This window comes from Myotis daubentonii, chromosome 3 (genome assembly GCF_963259705.1).
Source record: "Myotis daubentonii chromosome 3, mMyoDau2.1, whole genome shotgun sequence".
Classification (NCBI taxonomy): Eukaryota; Metazoa; Chordata; class Mammalia; order Chiroptera; family Vespertilionidae; genus Myotis; species Myotis daubentonii.
Window position 1 is genome coordinate 203784964 of NC_081842.1, and position 20069 is coordinate 203805032.

General features: G+C 48.4%; 1 protein-coding gene across 2 annotated transcripts; it reads right to left on the minus strand.

Annotated features, from left to right (window-relative positions):
* Window positions 1-266: 266 nt before the first annotated feature.
* CATSPER4 (cation channel sperm associated 4) lies at window positions 267-20029 on the minus strand. 2 transcript variants are annotated; one of them, XM_059690715.1, is made up of 12 exons: window positions 19894-20029; window positions 19136-19210; window positions 18551-18694; window positions 14419-14520; window positions 9681-9778; window positions 9393-9513; window positions 9066-9199; window positions 7629-7803; window positions 6742-6950; window positions 6284-6446; window positions 5410-5705; window positions 267-1587 (listed from the first exon to the last, which is right to left on the minus strand). In XM_059690715.1, the coding sequence occupies exons 2-11, from the start codon at window positions 19169-19171 to the stop codon at window positions 5655-5657; spliced, it is 1233 nt and encodes a 410-aa protein (XP_059546698.1). In that variant the 5' UTR covers window positions 19172-19210; window positions 19894-20029; the 3' UTR covers window positions 267-1587; window positions 5410-5654. The 2 variants fall into 2 exon arrangements, with proteins under 2 accessions (XP_059546698.1, XP_059546697.1); XM_059690714.1 differs by lacking the exon at window positions 267-1587 and adding an exon at window positions 3001-3184.
* Window positions 20030-20069: the final 40 nt, after the last annotated feature.

Consider the following 20069-nt stretch of genomic DNA (forward strand, 5'->3'; position numbering starts at 1 on the left):
GGGCTCCCAACCACCAAATTTTAGGCCTCTAAGCACATGATTATATCTTTACCATTTAGTCACAGTTATGTAGGGTGCAGATTCTCTCTCCCATTGGACTGGAAGCTCTGGAGGGCAGTCAGTGACTTTCCCATCAGACAAACAGGCTATTGAGGGGCAAGATCAGTCTTGCCCATTAGACCTGGAGCAAGGTTGCCTCAAGGTGTTGGAGATCCACAAATCAGACACATTGATCCCAACATAAAACTTTATTGTCAATACACAGACGCCTAGCCTTACTGGCCTCAGCTTTTTCCTCTTAGTTCTTGGGCCCACGGAGGCCCCATCTAGTTCTGTCCTAGAGCAGGGGGCCAGGGGTGCCCCTACTTAGGCCAAATCCTGGCTGCCTTAGCCAGCACCTTCTTGCTGTAGGGCTCCCACTCTCATCCAGCGTCCTTCTCCATCCTGGCTCCTCTGGACCTGGAACTCAGGCACAGGCCCTAGAGAGGCCACCACTACCATAGCTCCAGGCATCACCCCAGGTGTAAGGGAGAGGATGTGAGGCAGGGGGTCCCGCGGTGGTGAGGCCGACCGAGTCCTAACGAAGCATGCCCGACTCCGGAGATCAGGTTCAAGACACAGATCTGAACTTTATTGTTTAAGTACAGGGACATATATAACATTCCAGACCAATCAGAAGTTTACAACATCCTTAGGGCAACCAATGGTAGGAAAGATAGGGTAGTGTGTAGGGGCTCTAGGGGGCTTACTCAGGCGGGCGCTGCCACTTCCCGGTGTGCCGAGGAAGCTTGTATAGGCGGAGTGCGCTCACGCCATTGCATCTGCCACTGCACTGAGATAAATCTCCTGAGCTCTTCCCACATCTCCCCCTTCTTTTCTTATTAGCGCCTGCTGGACGTGTATGATCATGGCTTGCTGGGCACTTAGCTTATTGAACATGTTGTATAAACAGCGAAATAATACTATTCCTATGACAAATCCTACTATCATGACCTCCCAAATGAGGAGGTTGGCTGGATTTAACCAGGAAGTTAGACGGTTGAGGATATCACTTAAGAACCACCCTTGTCCCAGGGCAGTCCCATTATTTAGAGTCCACTTAAGGAGGTTAGGGCTACTAGTATCAGCCCATACTGTCCTGTTCTATGGCAATGAGACCAGTTCCGCTCCGTCACAGGATAAGTCCACAGAACAGTCAGACACTTGGACAGCGGGGAATTGTAGGCTGTCGGCGCTGACAGGCATGAGCAACCCTGGATGAGGTATGGCTGCCCATACATGTTGTGCTCGCGCCTGAGAGTTCGCTGTTATGATGGCACACATTAATAGGAATAATGTCCTTTCTGACAGATTGCCTTCTGGTGCCATGCGTGCAGCTTCTTCTTGCAGGGCCTTCATATCACCCCAAGTGATGGGGTGAGCTCGTCGGCGTCTTGGTCGTCTCCGCCGTCGGGGCTGGTTGTCCTCTATGGTCAGGTCCTCCATTTCCTCTACCGGGGGCGATGGTCGTGGTGGTCTACGGCTCATCGCTGGTGGTGCAGGGTTTGATGTTACGGGCAGGAATCCACGCGGGATTTTTCTCATCTTCTGGAAAAACACAAGCAAACCCTCTCCCTTGGGTTAAGAGTGGGTCGGGCCCTCCCAAGCCCCGGTTGGTGGATCTCTCCACCGGACCAAGGGGAGAGGTGTTGGTACGCCTCTGAGACCTCCCCAGTGTTTGAAAATGGGAGGAAGACCGTCGGGGGCAAAATGAAAATAACTGAGAGTTAATAAGGCCTGTTGTAATAGTTGTTGGGGCGTGCCTGTATTTCCCCCTTCGTTTTTCTTTTTGAATCTGGGTTTTTAGTTCTTTGTTTTGTTTTTCTATTATGGCTTGTCCTTGTGGGTTATATGGTATGCCAGTAACGTGCTTGATGTTATATTTCGTGAGGAATTGCTGAAAAGCCTTGCTAGTGTTGTAGGGACCATTATCTGTTTTAATTTCCTAAGGGAAGCCTAATGTTAAAAATGCTTCCTTGAGGGTTGCTATTGCGTGGCGAGTTTTTTCACCTGTGTGAGCCTGAGCATACGTGGCCCCAGAGCAAGTGTTAATGATTATATGTACATATTTGAGCCTACCGAAGCTTGGAATATGGGTCATATCTGCTTGCCATAAGGCATTGAGTTGGAGCCCCCCGGGGTTGACCCCTTGTGGCTGGAGGGGGCCTAAAGGCAATAGGGTGCCGGGAGCCGGTCCATCCTTGCTGTTTCAAGGGACCTGGCATATATGGCGTATGGTTCTTAATATGTTTGCTCACCTTCTTGGGGCTGTGTTTTAACCAAGGTCACCTCTCCGAGAAAGGTTGAATCCCCAGGTAGGGATTTTCCCCTGAAGTTAGGGAGGGAATAAAACCCCTCAACTAAGTGCCAGGCGGGTAATTAATCCCTTTAACTACGAACAATCATGCTTAAACTACATAATCTTTTCTCCCTGGAATGGAGATAAGAAACGCCCTAACCTTTGTAATAGAGATTGATAGGATTGAATCAACTGGTATAAATACAGTTGTAACAAGACAGAAACACTCAGAACTTAGAACAGAATCAAGAAGACAGAACCTACACGGAGCCTAGAGACAGAAGAACTTCGCTGGAGAGAGCATGCCGGAGGATCCTGGAGAGGGACTGGCCTCGGAGCCTAGAGACAGAGCCTAGCGGGAGAACATGGCAAGGGATCCTGGACTGAACCTGACTACAGAGATTGACAGGAGAACCTGACTGGAACCTGGACACTGAACCTGACTGGAGAGCCTGGACAGAACCTGGCTGGAGAACCTAGCGAGGGAACATGGCTACAGAACCTTGCTGGAGATCCGAAGCAGAACCTCTCTGGAGATCCGGGCTAGAGATCCTGGCTAGGCTGCTGATCAACTGAACACTGTCTCCGTGTCCTTCCTTCTTCTCCGACTCCGTCTACGCCTTTGGGAACCCCTGGACCCGCTGGGGTTGGACCCCGGCAATAGGGGGCCACAGGTTTTGCATGTCCCTATGAGATGCTTGCAGCTAGAGAGGGTTAAATGAGGAAATAGCTTGTGCAAGCTAGCTGCCTGTATCTCTGGATTGTTTTTCCTCTTGTCTTCATGGCTGGAGCATTTCTGATAATTTTTCTCTGTTGCAGGAATCCACATGGTCTTGGAGTTGTTTTCTGAAAATATATGAACGTATTCTCGACCAAAGGTTAATAAAGGAAACTTTACTTGGAGTTCTATTTATTTTTGCTTAAATGAATTTCCTTTGGCTTATGTTGACACCACATAGGTTTTTCATGGGTGTTTTGCTGTTAGCATTACAAATGAAAAATTTTTCTAGATGTAAATTAGTTACAGGATATCTTTTTTTACATGGTATTTTCCCACTATCCTCTCTTTTTTATTTTTTAATATTAGGAGGTTTTTGAAAAATTTATAATGTAGTCTAGATAACTTTAAATTTTATTTTTTTGCATAAAAATATGACTGCTTTAGGTTCATTGCATGTTAAGCAATTTTTCCATGAAATGAAAATTTTGGTTAATACTTCTTGAGCCAATTTTAATTAATCTGAAAACTTGACTATTATTTTACTGTCAAATTTAATATTCTAACAACAATCTTAGTTTACACTGTTAATATTAATGGAAAGGATTATTTTGCATTTTTTGAGAAGGCTTTGAGCATTCCTGGTGTTAGGCTGGATTTAGATATAGGGAAGCTGCTGTTAGCCAAGTCTCTGTTATCTGGGTGATTTATGGTACTAGCTAGCTACTTTGAGGCTTCAACCTCAGCATGAACAGAGATAAGTTTGCCTGCTAGCTGCTAGGGTCTTCGCATACCTTAGATAAGCAAAATCAACAAAGAACTCTCTCTCCATGGCAACAGCTCCCCCCCCCCCCTTTTTTTTCTCTGCTGTAGCTGTGGGGTTAACATTCACAGGAAAGAGTCCAGGGGTCTTTAGCTCTAAGGACTTCTTTGTTCTATTTCTCTGGCTACACACGATTGATATGTCCCCGTCCATGGATTATTATCTGTGTCTCCCACGAAAGGGTTACTTGGGGACTGCTGGGCAGTTAAACTTTGCCGGGGTCCAACCCCAGCAGGTCCAGGGGTCCCCAAAGGCGTGGACAGAGTCGGCGAAGAAGGAAGGACACGGAGACAATGTTTAGTTGATCAGCAGCCTAGCCAGGATCTCCAGCCAAGTTCTGGTCTGGATCTCCAGCGAAGTTCTGGTCTGGATCTCCAGCCAGGTTCTGTGTCCATGTTCTCTTGCTAGGTTCTCCAGGTTCTCCAGCCAGGTTCTGTAGCCATGTTCCCTCGCTAGGTTCTCCAGCCAGGTTCTGTCCAGGTTCTCCAGCCAGGTTCAGTCACCAGGTTCTAGTCAGGTTCTCTTGCCAATTTCTGTAGTCAGGTTCAGTCCAGGATCTTTTGCCATGTTCTCTCGCTAGGTTCTGTCTCTAGGTTCTGAGGCCAGTTTCTGTCCAGGATCTTTTGCCATGTTCTCTCCAGCGAAGTTCTTCTGTCTCTAGAGAACGTTCTGTGTAGGTTCCGTGCCTAGGTTCTGTCTCCTAAGTTCTGTGTTCTAAGTTCTGTGTCTTTCTGTCTTGTTACATCTGTATTTATACCAGTTGATTCAATCCTATCAATCTCTATTACAAAGGTTAGGGCGTTTCTTATCTCCATTTCAGGGAGTAAAGATTATGTAGCTTAAGCATGATTGTTTGTAGTTAAAGTGATTAATTACCCGCCTGGCACTTAGTCGAGGGGTTTTATTCCCTCCCTAACTTCAGGGGAAAATCCCTACCTGGGGAAACAACCTTCTCAGAGAGGAGACCTTGGTTAAAACACATAGTGCCAAGAAGGTGAGCAAACATTTTAAGAACAGTATGCCATATATGCCAGGTCCCTTGAAACAGCAAGCATGGACCGGCTCCCGGCAAAACTTTTTGTTTGTTCTGCAAGGGGAGCGAGGGAGTGACTCCGGCAGGCAGCCTCCTGGTGAGACTTTCCTGCTTTCTCCTCGCTAGAGGTTTTTTCTGTCTCAGTTTCAGCCTTCCTTGAGCTTTGAGAAACTACTTTTTGCTTGTTGAAAACAGCCCAGGAATCTGCGGGGGCAGAGGGCTTACTACACGCCCCCCCAGCCTCTACCGAGGCTGAAAGCCCTCAGGCATTGGTAGCAGCGCCTGAGGAGGCGGGGGTGGCAGCAGCGGCTGCAGCTTGGGTGGGGCCCCGGTTAGACAAGCTAAGATAGCTAGAACCGCTGGTGTTAGGGAGAGAGGGAATGTCTCCCATTCCGTTACCTTTACTCGCCTGCTCTGTAACAGCGCGTGGAGTGCCCGAGCCTGAGGGGCTCGGGCTGAGGGGGGAAGGTTTTCCATTGTTACAGAGGGGCACTCACCCGTCCCAACGCTTGCCAGGGTCCCTGTTCATGGCGCCAGAATGAGGCAGGGGGTCCCGCGGGGGTGAGGCCGACCGAGTCCTAACGAAGCATGCCCGACTCCGGAGATCAGGTTCAAGACACAGATCTGAACTTTATTGTTTAAGTACAGGGACATATACAACATTCCAGACCAAACGCTTGGGATGCAGGAAGATGCAGCAGCTGGGCGTGTGCACAGGCCCCTTGGCTCCCCTCCTGACCTCTCAGCGGCTGCTCTTCTTCCTTTTAGGTAAATTTGTGGTAGACTCCTGAACCTGCAAACCCAGAGGTCTTGTCAGTAGTCTACCCTGCCATGGCAGATGCTCCTTACTCCCCTCCTCCAGCTTCAAGGGTGCCCCATCGAGGCCTCCCAAGGAAATCCTTCATATGTCTAGCCTGCCTAGTATCCTCTCTGAGCTTGGGAGCCCAGGCTGTGGAGATTTACAGTTACAATCAGAGAAGCAGAAACTAATGTGGTGTGTGCCTTTCTCTCCCCAAGAGGCTTCCTGCTCGACAGGACCCAGGGTCCTTTGCCACCAGTGGGCATAAGTATCTGCCACTAAGCAGGAACGGAGCTGGCTCAAGTCTCTCTAAGAAAGGGTAGAGTTGAGGGCACTAGAATCAGAAGTGGCTCAATGAGAGGAATCTGATGGATTCCCGGGCTTTCTTAAAGAAGGAAAGGTGTAACTTAACCAGATTGGCCAATTGGCTGTGACTGCTGGGGCTAAGTGTCTAGGGCGCGGGCCTAGGAATAGACAAACTTGGACTAATTCCTCAGAGACTAGGCTGGGCTGGGCTGGGCTGGGTAGAGTGGCGGGGTGAGCACAGATCAGATAGGAGAGGGAAACGGCACCTTTTCCCTGTGGACGAGCGCAGTGATCAAGTCTTGCTGGCTAGTCATCTCATGCAGGTCCATGGAGGACTTGCTCTCCATCGACTGGACTGACAAGTGTCTGTGCAATAGCTCCTCCTCCTGCTCCTGGTTGAAGCGTATGGAGCGCACCTCCTCCACTATCCTGGGGGCGGAGCGGTGAGCGCGTTCAGGGTAGGGGAAAAAGGGGCAGTCCTCACACCTGTTCCCTGGTGTCTGCCCCAGTCACCCTTGCTCTTCATGCTGATAGAGATCCAGGCCAAGCCGGGAAGTCTGGATTCCAGCTCCTTCATAAGGCTGGAGAACTGGGCAAGCCACTTAACCTCTCTGGGCCTCAAGGACCACAGTATAAAATGGTGAGGACATAAGGCCAGAAGAATCTGAGGCTCTGCTCAGTCCTAACTCACGGGACTCGGGGGTACCCCCAGTAGCCGCCCTACTTGTTGAGCTCATCTCGGATCTCTTGGTACTGCATCAAGTTCTCCTGTATCGCCTCGAGCACCAAACAAAAGTTGTCACAAGCACTTTCGGAGAGGTTGGACAGAGGGCCTCCCACAAGCGGCTCTTGGGGAAGGCCAGACATCTCCAAACGGGCCACCTCGCAGTGCACCAAGGGCAGGTCCTTATTCCCATACTCCTCCACATCTGTCTGGGAAAGGGGAAATGGAGAGGGAAGAGACAGCCCAGCCGGCAGCCCCTGCCCCAGCCCCTTGCTGCTTGGCTTCAGAGAAGGTGAGTCTCTTAGGACACCAGGATTCTAATGTCCCTCATTTCAGCTTCAACCAATCTTAGCCTTCTCGCTCCTGCTAAATCCTACCCAGCAAACTTCTAAAGCCCATCTGCTCCCAATTCACAGCTTAGTGACTTCAACACTGTGGGAAGTGCTACACCATTCACCTCCCCAGCCCTTTGGAGGTTCTAACCCTGAAAAAATAATTCTGTAGCTAACATGTAGTGAGTTCTTAGTAGGTGTCAAGTACTGTTCATTTACCCATGCCATTCTCGGAATAGTACTTTGAGGTAAGTACTATCATTATTCCCATTTTACAGAAGAAGAAATCGAGGCTTAGATTGGTTAAATGCCCTAAGGTCATCCAGGCTACTCAGTTTGAGTTGTCATAGAAATAAAACATCTAGGAAATCCACAGCCCTCAGAAGCCCCAGTTGGTGAATTGGCACTCAATGTGGGAAATGATGCCTCTGGGTCTCAGGCTTGGCTTGCTCCAGGCACTTGAGTGTGTGAGAACACACTCACATACCCCTATGCTCAAGTCAGCACTCATACATACACTCCCTCTCCTCCCTCTGCCCTCCCCATCTCACTCACCTCACTGAAGCCTATTTTATCCTGTTGTCCCTGCTCTCCTGCCTTTATCATTTGCTCCAGGTTGGTGGTTACCACGACGACCAACAGGTTGATGCCAATAAGGGCACCAATAGTGATGAAGGTGATAAAGTAGAAGGCCCCCGCAACCTCCATTGCGTAGTCCCTGGTCTTCGCCCTGGAGATGGCAGGCAGGGGCCCTGTCACCGCCCTGGCCCTTTGAGCTCATTTCCTCATCTATGAAATGGGGAGGTTATCTCAAGGCTACTAGGGCTTCTGCTGCCTCACTGCTACTGTGAGATCCAATGCCTGCTTCTAATTGTACTGCCAGACAGCAGGGTCCTCAACCCACCCGGCAAGGTGGGGATTTGTACATCAGCATTATTAAGTTTAATCTATTGGCTATACTCTTTCTTATTATAAAAGACAATTCAAGCTCATTGTAGAAAGAGCAGAAGGAAAATATACAGGAAAAACCCCACCCACTGTTAATACCTATTATAAATATCCCATAAAATATTCCCCAAATAATAGTGTGTGTTCTCTCTCCCTCCACCCCCCAGTGGGTGTGTGTGTGGTGTGTGTGTGTGTACTCTGCCAGGTTCTATGCTAAGAGATTTATATTGATCCTCACAGCAATCCATGACATAGCTAATATTGTATTGTAATCCTCAATTGACAGATGAGGAAACTGAGGCTCAGGAAAGTAATTTGCCCAAGGTCATATGGCTAGTGTGGTAGAGTAAAGACTCAAAAGCCCAGTCCACCTTTATTGCACACTCTGTGGTTTCTCTACCACCTAAATCATAATGGATAATGATAGTAGAATCTCTTTACCAATTGAGCTTCTACTTTCACATGAAGGGAATTAAAAGATATCATCAGTGGGCCCAGATCCCTGGAGTGGACTGGAAACAAATATGTTATAGTCTTAATGGGAAAGCGGGAAAGGACAGAACCCAGGCAACCATCTGTGGCCAAATGTGACCTTGGGCAGTGAGTCTAAGAATCAGTGAAATGAGACCCTAGGTTCCCAGGAGTCCAGACAGTTTGGTAGGCTCCAATGTGGACTGGGAGGCTGCCCTAAAGCTCTAGTGCAACCACAGACAGCTCCTGTGCCCAAGGCCTGCCAACCTGGCTGTTTAGCATGATGGGAGAAATATCCATGAATAGGCCTGTGGTGGGACTTTGATTGGTTGGAGTTTCAAGGGGACAAGGCTTCAAGTAGTCCACAAACCCAGAGGCCCCGGACCCAGGCATCTCTTTTCCTCCTTTAAAGCCCTGACACCCGTTTCCTGCTGGGCCATCCTCATCCCCAGCCCTGGAGCTCCACACCCACCTGGAGCCCTTTTCCCTCTCCAGTTGGTATTTTGTTTCACGAGAGCCCAGCCCCTGCCTTGCCTGGATGGGCTGGGGATCAGAAGCCTCACAGGGACTCACTGAAAGTCATTGTAGATGTCCACCCAGCCATCTTGGGTGATGCAGATGAAGAGGGTGTACAGGGCCACCTGCATGTTCTGGAAATGCTTGGGCACAAATGCACCAAAGAGAGTGACCCCAAACACGGAGAACACCTGCCAGAGAGACCGAAGACCCATCTGACTTCACACAAGAGCCTTGGAGACAGCACATACAAATGAACGCTGCCAAGGGAATCACAGGGTTTTGGGCCCATAAGCCTCTCCTCTTCTCCAGACACCCCTGTATCCCCAGTGACCCATGACCTGTTCAGGGAAGGGGAGTGGCTGGGGTGGGGGAGGGACTGACCAGCATGAAGAAGAGGATGAGGGCCATGATATTGGCCATGTCAGGCACCGACTGCAGGATGACACGAATGATCCGGGCCAGGGGCTCCACAGACATGCACACATGCACGAGACGAAGGACCCTGTAGCAGAGCCTCTCAGGGATGCCCCTCAGCCTTTCCCAGACCCCTCCTCCTCACTGCCACCCTACCTGCCCAGACAGGCAGAACTACCCCCAGTTGGTAATAGCCCCCATCTCTTCCCCAGGGTCCAGGCAGGTCCCCCTCTTTTCTCCAGAGTTCCCACTCACCTGAGGGTGTAGGTGATAGAGATGACATTGAGTTCACTAATGAAGAACCCCAGGAGCAAGGTAAAGATGATAAGGAAGTTGAGGATGTTCCAGCCATCCTGGGGGGGGGGGGGTCAGCCCCAATGGGGTCTGTCAGGCCCAGCCCATGGAGACATCCCGGGTCTGCCTTCCCCACCCCCCAAGGATGAGGGGATCTTCTCACAGCAGGGCCAATCATCTGCCATTCACTGTTGTTACTCATTCTGTTGCCCACAAAAGATGTCACCCAATAGGCATGCACTTGCTGTCTCATACATGTGTCAACAGCCAAGTGCAGTCTCAGAGACACACAGTGTATGATCGCACATACATACAAGCTAGTTCCTCAGCTGAGCACCCCCGTGGTTGGTGCACTGCTGAAAATGGCCTTGTCCTACAGTTAAGTGACAAGAGAGTGTTGGGATGCTCCAGCCTTTGTGTGACACACACTCCAATTAATAATAAAAGGAAAATAAATACTAATGGAAACATTAAAGACCACTGCTTCAGTAGTCAGTTCAGTGGTGAACTAGCTCTCACTGTATAAGAGAGACAGGACATTTTTACAAGCCCTTTGTCTTATAAGGCACAGACTCATCTAGGAGTGGGGATGGGGGAAGGGCGCTCCCAGAGACGAAAATTCAACCACAATGACGAAAGAGGGGACTTTGCTCTATTTCACAAACAATATGTGCATTGACCTTTTGACCAGTGATCCCACTTCTAGACACCTGACCCACAGAAACTCTAGTTCAAGTACAAAATGACATTTGTATAAGGTTGAAAACAACCAAAGTGTCCAGCAAGTGGGCCCTGGTTGAACAAACTATTACATATTCATTCACTGGAGTAGTACCATTGAGCCATAAAAAAAAGAAAAAGAAAAGATCTTCATGTATTGACATAGAAAGTTTGCCAAGATCCATTAAGTGACAAAAGCAAAGTGCAGCCCTAGCTGGTTTGGCTCAGTGGATAGAGCATTGGCCTTCAGACTGAAGGGTCCCTGGCTCAATTCCAGTCAAGGGCACATGCCTGGGTTGCGGGCTCAATCCCCGTTAGGGGGCATGCAGGAGGCAGCCAATCAATGATTCTCTCTCATCATTGATGTTTCTCTCTCTCCCTCTCCCTTCCTCTCTGAAATCAATAAAAATATATTTTAAAATATTTAAAAAAATCAAAGTGCAGCCCTGGCCGGTTTGGCTCAGTGGATAGAGCATCGGCCTGTGGACTGAGGGGTCCCAGGTTCGATTCCGGTTCAAGGGCATGTACCTTGGTTGGGGGCACATCCCCAGTAGGAGGTGTGCAGGAGGCAGCTGGTTGATGTTTCTCTCTCATCGATGTTTCTAACTCTCTATCCCTCTCCCTGCCTCTCTGTAAAGAAATAAATGGAATATATTAAAAAAGAATCAAAGCGCCGAAACCGGTTTGGCTCAGTGGATAGAGCGTCAGCCTGCGGACTGAAAGGTCCCAGGTTCGATTCCGGTCAAGGGCATGTACCTGGGTTGTGGGCACATCCCCAGTAGGAGATGTGCAGGAGGCGGCTGATCGATGTTTCTCTCTCATCGATGTTTCTAACTCTCTATCTCTCTCCCTTCCTCTCTGTTAAAAATCAATAAAAATATATTTAAAAAAAAAAAAGAATCAAAGTGCAGAACAGTGACAATAGTATGTTACTGTTAGGAAAGGGAGGACTAAAAATATATACTTGTTTGCTTATGATTGCAAAATAAACAGAGGTAGGCTAAGCAAGAGAATATAAATATACATAGATTACCTAGAGAGGGTGGGGGTGGAGAGAAAGGAATGAAAGCAAGAATTATGTGTGTACTTTTCAATATAGTCTTGACCAATATGTATCTGTAGTAAATATTTTTTAATGAAAAAAATGTTCTTAAATTTCTTGGGTAGTTTAATAAACACAAGCTCGCCCAGTGTCCCAAGTTCAGAATGTCTGTGCCTACACATCCACAAAGAGACACATGTCTGCCTGTCTAAAGATTCATCCCTCTACCCATCCGGTATTAAACTCACACTATATGCCAGACCCTGAACCCAGACAACCCAGAAGCCATTTAACCAGCCAAGGAGGTGAGAAGCAGAGTGCGTGTGTGTGTGTGTGTGTGTGTGTGTGTGTGTGTGTGTGTGTGCAATGCAACTACAAGCAGTTTGGTGCAGCTGGAACACCAGGGTGAGGCCAGGAGTGATGAGGCTGCAAAAATAAGCAAGGATACTTTGGCTTGTGCCTTAGGAAGATCACTTTAATGGCAGGTGGGGACACAGGAAGCCATAGCAACATCCTGGTGAGGGAAGACAAAGCAAGAGCTAAAACAGGGATAGGAGAAATTTGACGAGATCGGGGCGTTCAGGGTGGTATGGCCATACCATAGACAGGGATAGCAGAAATTTGAGAAAGATTTAGGTGGTGAAATAGTGATTAATAGGCTGTGGAGGTGAGGAGAAGGAAGGAGTCACGCACAGATGATAAAAAAAAAAAAGGGGGGGGGCCGAAACTGGTTTGGCTCAGTGGATAGAGCGTAGGCCTGCGGACTGAAGGGTCCTGGGTTCGATTCCGGTCAAGGGCATGTGCCTGGGTTGCGGGCACGTCCCCAGTGGGGGATGTGCAGGAGGCAGCTGATTGATGTTTCTGACTCTCTACCTCTCTTCCTTTCTCTCTGTAAAAAAACAATAAAATATATTTTTTTTTAAAAACGGGGGGAGAGCTGGGGACAAAATTTGGGATCCCTATGTGACTGGGTAATATTTGAGATGTTAATTTCCAGACTTCCTGCCTTCCCTGTATTTATCCCTTTCTTTCCTCTCGACAACCCCTCCACCACACCCTTGCAACAGGGATCAGATTTTGTGTATTAGGATCCAGGGGGGAGGGTGGGAGTAGGGAAGGAGGCAAAAACAGCTTCTAACCAGCCCTGGCTTTTGGCACTGATAGCTTGGCCACAGAGGAAAGGTTAGGTTTGGGAACATTATGTCAGCCAGGGGTGATTTTGCCCTCCAGATGACATTTGGCAATGTCTGGGGACATTCTTGGTTATCACAACAAGGATGGTGCTAATGGTATCTAGTGGGTAGATGCCAGGAATGCTGCTAAACATCCGACAATTCATGGGACAGTCCCCACAACAAAAAAGTATCCAGGCCTAAACGTCATTATTGTAGTGCTGAGGTTGAGAAACCCTGGCTGATGGAATGGCTTGGAGGAACACAAGATCCTCATTCTTGCTTCAAGTCTCCTGTGCTAAGAAACTCTGGGACAAATCCCTAAGTGTTGCTGAAAGAAATCTCAGGAAAATGAAGGAGGAATGTTCCCTCCTAGTAAGTAGATGTCTGCCTGCATCCTAGAGCTAGTTCTGAAAAAGTGGTGCAGGGAAATGTTCACAAAACCAAGGTATCTGAGATATGTCAATACAAACCATCCTATTCTTTTTTAAAAAATTGATTTCAGAGAGGAAAGGAGAAGGAGAGAGATATAGAAACATCAATGATGATAGAGAATCATTGATCGGCTCCCTCCTGCATGCCCCACAATGTGGGGATGGAGCCCACAACCCGGGCATATGCCCTGACCGGGAATTGAACCATGACCTCCTGGTTCATAGGTAGATGCTCAACCACTGAGCCATGCCAGCCAGGCTCCTTTTTCTGTTAATAAGCATCCTTACAAGTGTTGTTTGCCCAAAGCAGTCTTTAAGACATTTAGACTTCACAAATTTTGTTCTAGATTCTACATTCTGTGTTCTATGAAGTGAAACCTCTAACCCATGGAAAGCTTATAATTCGAATTGGTTGTTCTAGTAACTATATTTAAATACTTCCTTTTTATGAGAGGGTTCTTTTTTGGGTAGTTTTGTTGTTGTTGTTGTTTGTTTGTTTGTTTGTTTTTGTAAGCCTCTTCTCGAAAATACCCAAAGGCAAATAAATCCCTTGCTCCTGAAGTCCTAATCAAACAAAGAGTTTGATTTAATGTAACTTTCAGACCTATTCCTACAGAGGCAGCTCCTCAACATTCTCCAGGACAGGGCTCAGCCAACTCTAGGCCAGGGGCCAATCTGGCCAGCAGCTCTTTGTTTGTAGAACGCTCAGGCTAAGAATGGTGGTGGTGGTGGTTTTTAATTGGGGGGGGGGGGGGGAATCTAAAGAATAGCATGTGGTGACACATGCAAATTATATGAAGTTCAACTCTCAGTGTCCTTGAGTGAGATTATTTGGAGCACAGCCATGTTTATTCACCTATGTGCTGCCTACAGCTTCTCTGTGCTCCCACTGCTGAGATGAATGTTTGCAACAGAGACGAGGGCCCACAAAGCTTAAAATCTTTATCTGGCTCTTGATAGAAAAAGTTTGTTGACTCCTACTCTTGAACCCTGTAAATTAAGGTAAATGCTCTCAATCTCATTTCCTATATAAGGACATCAAGGTTTTCCCAGGATCACAGAATGGGGGAAGGCTGGAGCGGAGACTGGGACCCAGGGAAGCTGCACTTCTAGTATAAGTTACTATATCAGACATCTCAGAAGTAGTCTCTCTCTCTCTCTCTCTCTCTCTCTCTCTCTCTCTCTCTCACACACACACACACACACACACACACACACACACACCTCTCAATCTTTAGGGCCAGGAGCACAGAAATCAGAAATGGGGACTGGCCGGGGTACACTTCCTAAGGAAGGGTAAGGGCGATGGCAGGGAGGGCCCAGGATCTCACCTTCCAGAAAACCCAGAAGCCATTTAACCAGCCAAGGAGAACCTCACAGATAAGGATGGTCAGCACAATGTCATCTATGGTAGCGAAGAACTCATAGTGCTTCTACATGGAAGACAGAAAAAGAGAGGGACAGAGAGGTCAGTGGAGTGGGGGACTGGGCGGGGCTAGGGAGAGAGGACATCGTGGGGGGAGGGAAGGCCCATATTCCTGCTGCTCTTCATCCTCAGCATCTTTGTAACTCTTTTATTTTATTTTATATACTTTTAAATATATTTTTGTTTATTTCAGAGAGGAAGGGAGAGGGAGAGAGAGATAGAAACATCAATGATGAGAGAGAATCAATGATTGGTTGCCTGTATCTCCCTATTGGGGATGGAGCCCGCAACTCAGGCTTATGCCCTTGACCGGAATTAAACCCCAGGACCCTTCAGTCCACAGGCCGACATTTTATCCACTGAGCCAAACCAGCTAGGGATGTAGCTCCTTTAGAGCACATTTTGCATGTACATGCCAGGCACCTTGCTAAGACCACCATGCATTATTTTGCTTTACTGTCACCATCATCCTAAAAAGTAGGCTGTATTCTCATCTTACAGATGAGAAATGAGTGGTGCCCAAGGTCAGACAGCAGTAAAGATTGTTGTCCAGCCCTGGCAGGTGTGACTTGGTTGGATGTTGTCCGGTGCACCAAAAGGTTGCCAGTTCAATTCCCAGGTGGAGCACAATTCTGAGTTGTGGGCTCAACCTCTGTTATGGGGCATGAAGGAGGCAGCCGATCAATAGTTCGCTCTCACATCAATGTTTCTCTCTTTCTCCCTCTCCCTTCCTCTCTCTCTAAAAATCAATTTTTTTAAAGAAAAAATAAATTGTTGTCTGACTACAAACCTTTGCTCCCCTGGAGTAAGGATACTTGGAAAAGGGAGACTGGGAGAGGCAGAACTGGCTCCAGAACTAGCCCCTGAGATAGAAGACACCAAGTTCCATCCTTTCTTCTCTGATTGTCCCAACCACTCTTGCTGCCCCAGCTCCCAAATCCCCCAGGCCAACCTGACCAAGCTCCTGAGTATCTACTCCAGGACATTTCTCTGGATGAATGGATTGTGGCCAGATGACTTGATGACTGAATTCTGTTTAGACCCCAACTCACTTTCACCCAAACTAGATACTACTCCCTTAGCTCCCCCTAAGCTGTGACGCCACTATAGTCTGTGACTCTATTAATAGCTCCCAGACCCCTGGCTCTACCCTGGCAGTTACCAAAGTCACCTGGACTCCTCCCTTTCTTCACTTCCATGGCCAATAGACTCTGCCCCAAGGCTCGCTGCCACACATGAAAGCCTCTTGCTACCACACCTTGCCATCACCCCCATCCACCAGCTGGGAAGAGCTTCTTAAACCCAGATGAGAGGTTAAGTTTTATGGGTTCCAAATTCCCAAAAAGCATCAGGGGCCAGGGATGTCTGCCCGTAACAAGGAAGAGCTTTCTGTCCCCTCATCTGTCACCTCAGTTCCGCCCCACTGGCCACTGAAGGCAATAGGCTCCCCTATTTATAGAAAGAATTTCCTAAATAGTCCTCCTGCCTTCTCCAAGTCATGGGCATCTATGTCTACATCAGCGTTGCCTTCTCCACCACTAGACTTCCATGGTTCCCCATGACCTTCAGGGTAAGGTTCAAATTAGTCTGGCGTTCACAGCTTCTAGGATTCGACCTCCGTGACACATATCCTATACCAGTGCTTTTACCATTTTTGACTAGGACCCAAAATAAGAAATCTATTTTACTTCTTACAACATCTCTCTCTCTCTCTCTCTCTCTCTCTCTCTCTCTCTCTCTCTCTCTCACACACACACACACACACACACACACACACACACACAATTTCTATTCAATTCTTTTTCATCCTACTATTTCATTCTATATCACAATGTTAGTATCTGCACTCTGAATTGATTTCATGATCCATCAATGTGTGTGATCTGCCTCCCCATCTACTCATCTTCCAAATCTAGCAATAGGATTTCTGTTAATACCGTATCAAGGTCATAAAAGCTAAATCCAAGGGGTACTTAGTCCTTACTGCCTTGTCTCTTAGCCACATCTGCCATCGTGCCCACTCCCCTGAGCGTACACTGTCCTGGGTTTCCTCCCACTCCTCTGGCACGCCTTCTCCTCAGTTTCCCTTGTACTTCCTCTTCCACTTTCTGCCCTTTACTTACAGGTTCTCCTCTAGAGCTCTGTGTTGGCCTGTTCTCACTCAATTCTCTCTTCCCGGGCAACCTCATCAATTCCTTTAGCTTCGGCAACTATCCACCCAGATGCTGGCAACTCTCTTGTCACCACCTCCATCCCAGTGTTCTCTGAGGCATTTCAGAACTGACCTCTAACCCCTCACTATCTCTGTGTGGATACTGCATGGGCACCACAGACTCTACACAACTCAAACTGAACTCAACATCCTCCCCAAACCTGCTCATCCTATGTCCCCATGTCCCAACAAAAAGCACCAGAAACTTAACTTCTTGCTCTCCCTGTGTGTACGTGAGGTGGTGACAGATGTTAAACGAGGCAGCACATGTCAGTGCTCACTAAGTGTTTGCTCTAAAGTAAATCAATCTATAAGGCCCATGGATCCAACTCCTAGGGAACTTCAGATGCATGTGACCTCTTTTTACCTACTACCATTAGCCTGGTCCAAGCCCCATCTGCTTTCACCTGAACATCTCCAACACAATCTTGCCTGCTTCACTGTTTCCCATTCTTGATACTCTCCCTTCTGTAGCCCTCACTGTGGCAGAGAGGGTCAGTTTTATAACATGCCTGGTCATGTCACTTCCAGGCTTTAAACTCTTCCCTGGCTTTCCAATGACATAGGATAAAGACCACCCTCCTTGACATAACTTAAAGGCCCTGCCCCTGATCACCGTTCTGAACTCACCAGCCACCGCATTGAACATTTAAAAAATGTTGATTTTTAGCCGAAACCGGTTTGGCTCAGTGGATGGAGCGTCGGCCTGCGGACTGACAGGTCCCGGGTTCGATTCCGGTCAAGGGCATGTACCTGGGTTGCGGGCACATCCCCAGTGGAGGGTGTGCAGGAGGCAGCTGATCGATGTTTCTCTCTCATCAATGTTTCTAACTTTCTATCTCTCTCCCTTCCTCTCTGTAAAAAATCAATAAAATATATTTTAAAAAAAATAAAATAAAATAAAAAAATAAAAAATGTTGCTTTTTAAATAGCACAATCCATGTATGTTGTATATTCCTTGTAAGAAAAAAGCACGAGACCAGTGTCACACTGGACTTCAAGTTGGACACACAGAACACACACGCTATTTCTCCTGCCTCCAAACCCTCTTCCTCACCTCTCTTTGCCTGGACAACTTCTACTCATTCTTTATTCTCTGCTTAAGTGTCCCTTTCTCCAGGAACCCTTCCTCAATCCATCCGGTTTGATGCCTTCTCCATGTGCTCTGGCACTCAGGCATTTATAATGACATGTTTGTGTCTAAGACAGAACTGCATCTGTTGTGTTCATACCTGGAACCCTAGCCCTGAGTACAGTGCATGGTACACAGCGATTCTCTCTCAGTGACTAGTGAGTAAAATGGGATACCTTTGCTCTAGCCGTTGTGGCTCAGTTGGTTGGGCATCCTCCCATGCACCAGGATATTGCTAATTCCATTCCCAGTCAAGGGTACATGCCCAGGTTGTGGGCTTGATCCCCAGTACAAGAGGCAGCCGATCAATATTGCACTCTCACATCGATATTTCTCTTCTTCTCTCCCACTCCCTTCCTCTCTATCTAAAAATCCATTTTAAAAAATCTTATAAATAAATAAGGGATACCCTTCCCTACAAGGCATCTGTTTGCCTGCCTCTGCTCACACCATTTTCCCCCTGCCCTTCCTGTACAAATGCAATGTGTTCCTCAAAGCTGGGCGCCCCCCCCCCCCCCCAACACTGTGTCTTATTTTATCTCTAGACCACTGGAAGGTCAGTGCTGGCAGGCCCTTGAAGAGCATCCAATCCAATTCTCATGGACAGAGGAGGATCCTGAGGCCCAGAGAGGGAAGTGCCTTACCCAGACCCCCATTAGGTCAGTGGGTGCAGAGGTCAGGCTAGAGTCCCACCTGGCCAAGGGCGAAGTTGGTGCGGAGCGCGACGGTGATGGCATTGACCACCAGCAGCGTGGCCAGCAGCAGCTGAAACGTCCAGTGTTGGAGCAGCTGCTTGACATACATTCGAGTGATGAACTCCTGCATATCCCAGGCATCCTGGGAGAGGGCGAAGGACCTTCCTTCAGGCAGGTATCACCGTAGGCGGCCTCTGCCTGGATGTTTGCCCCCAGTGAATGGGGTTCTCTGAGGAAGGCCACTCTGGGGAAAGGGGCCGAAGAGGGAATCATGGCAGGGGGCATCAGTGTAGAGGTTACTACCTAAATGGCCCACTGCTGGGGGATCTTTGTCGGGAGTCATTACAAGGGAGACTCTTTTAGGATCTCTGTTGAGACTGTCATAGAGGGGTTCCTATAGGGGGCACTGACAGGCAATTCTAACATATCATGGGGGTGTGACTGCAGGGATTTATTTCTGGGGAGTGTCCTCTGAAAGGACATTTAGAAGGCAAAAGGGACAGAGTGATTATGAGGCCTGTTGCCTCATGGGCGCAGCTGCAGAAGGGTCCCTGTGGGGGAGGTTGGACCACCTTGTTTTTACCTTTGTGTCAATAATGTCTCCACGGTCGATAAGCATTTGCTCCTCTGGCCAGAAGTAGGGATCATGAGGGGACCTCTGCAAGGGTGAGGAGAGGGCCCATCAGCGCAGCCCCTATCCCTCTGGACCCAGCACAGTCCTCCTGTGCCCCACCCGATCCTGGGATGCCCAGATTAAATGGTAGAGCCAGGCAGGGGTCATCTACCTTGATACTCATAGACTTGATAGTCCTTCGCTGCCATTCTTTATCCTGCATAGTTGCTCAGTCTCCTCCCACTCCTCAAAGAAACTTTATTCCATGCGGGCTTGCTCCCACTCGTGGTGATATCATAGAGAGGCCTCTGTGACTCGTCATTTGCATTCCACCAAGGAATTCCGGTCCCAAGAGAAGTTCCTCCCACTGAATTCTCTTGCAACCCCACCGAGAAAGCCAGGGACACTAAGGACCTTGGCTGGGGTCAGAGGTCAGAGGCACAGAGCAGGTCAGGTCTCCTCTACAACCTGGATGGAGAGGAGTATGTCCCTACTCTAAATCCAGGAGCTGGAGGTGACACTGGGCTAAGGAGAGGAGAAAAATGTTCACCTCAGGAGCTTCCTCCTAGCTGACTACACCCGGCACCTCTCCCCTCTGGCTATGCCATCTCACCACCCTGTCTCCAGGGGCCCACCCTGCCCTTCATGCAAGATATGTGCCCCATCTAGTAAAAGGCTGGTCTCAGCCTCTCACTTTGTCTCCCCTGGGATGGGACGGGAAAGCAAACCTCTGGTCTCTAAAAGGCTGGGATGGATGAGCACGAGCAGAAGCCATCGGGAGCCACGGATTAGCAGTCCTCATCCTGGTGGATAGGAGCTTCACGCACAGCCCGGGCCAGTGGGCAGGCCAGTGGGCTAGTTACCAAGAGCGCTCATCCCTGTCAGTTTTCATCCCAGTCCCCCT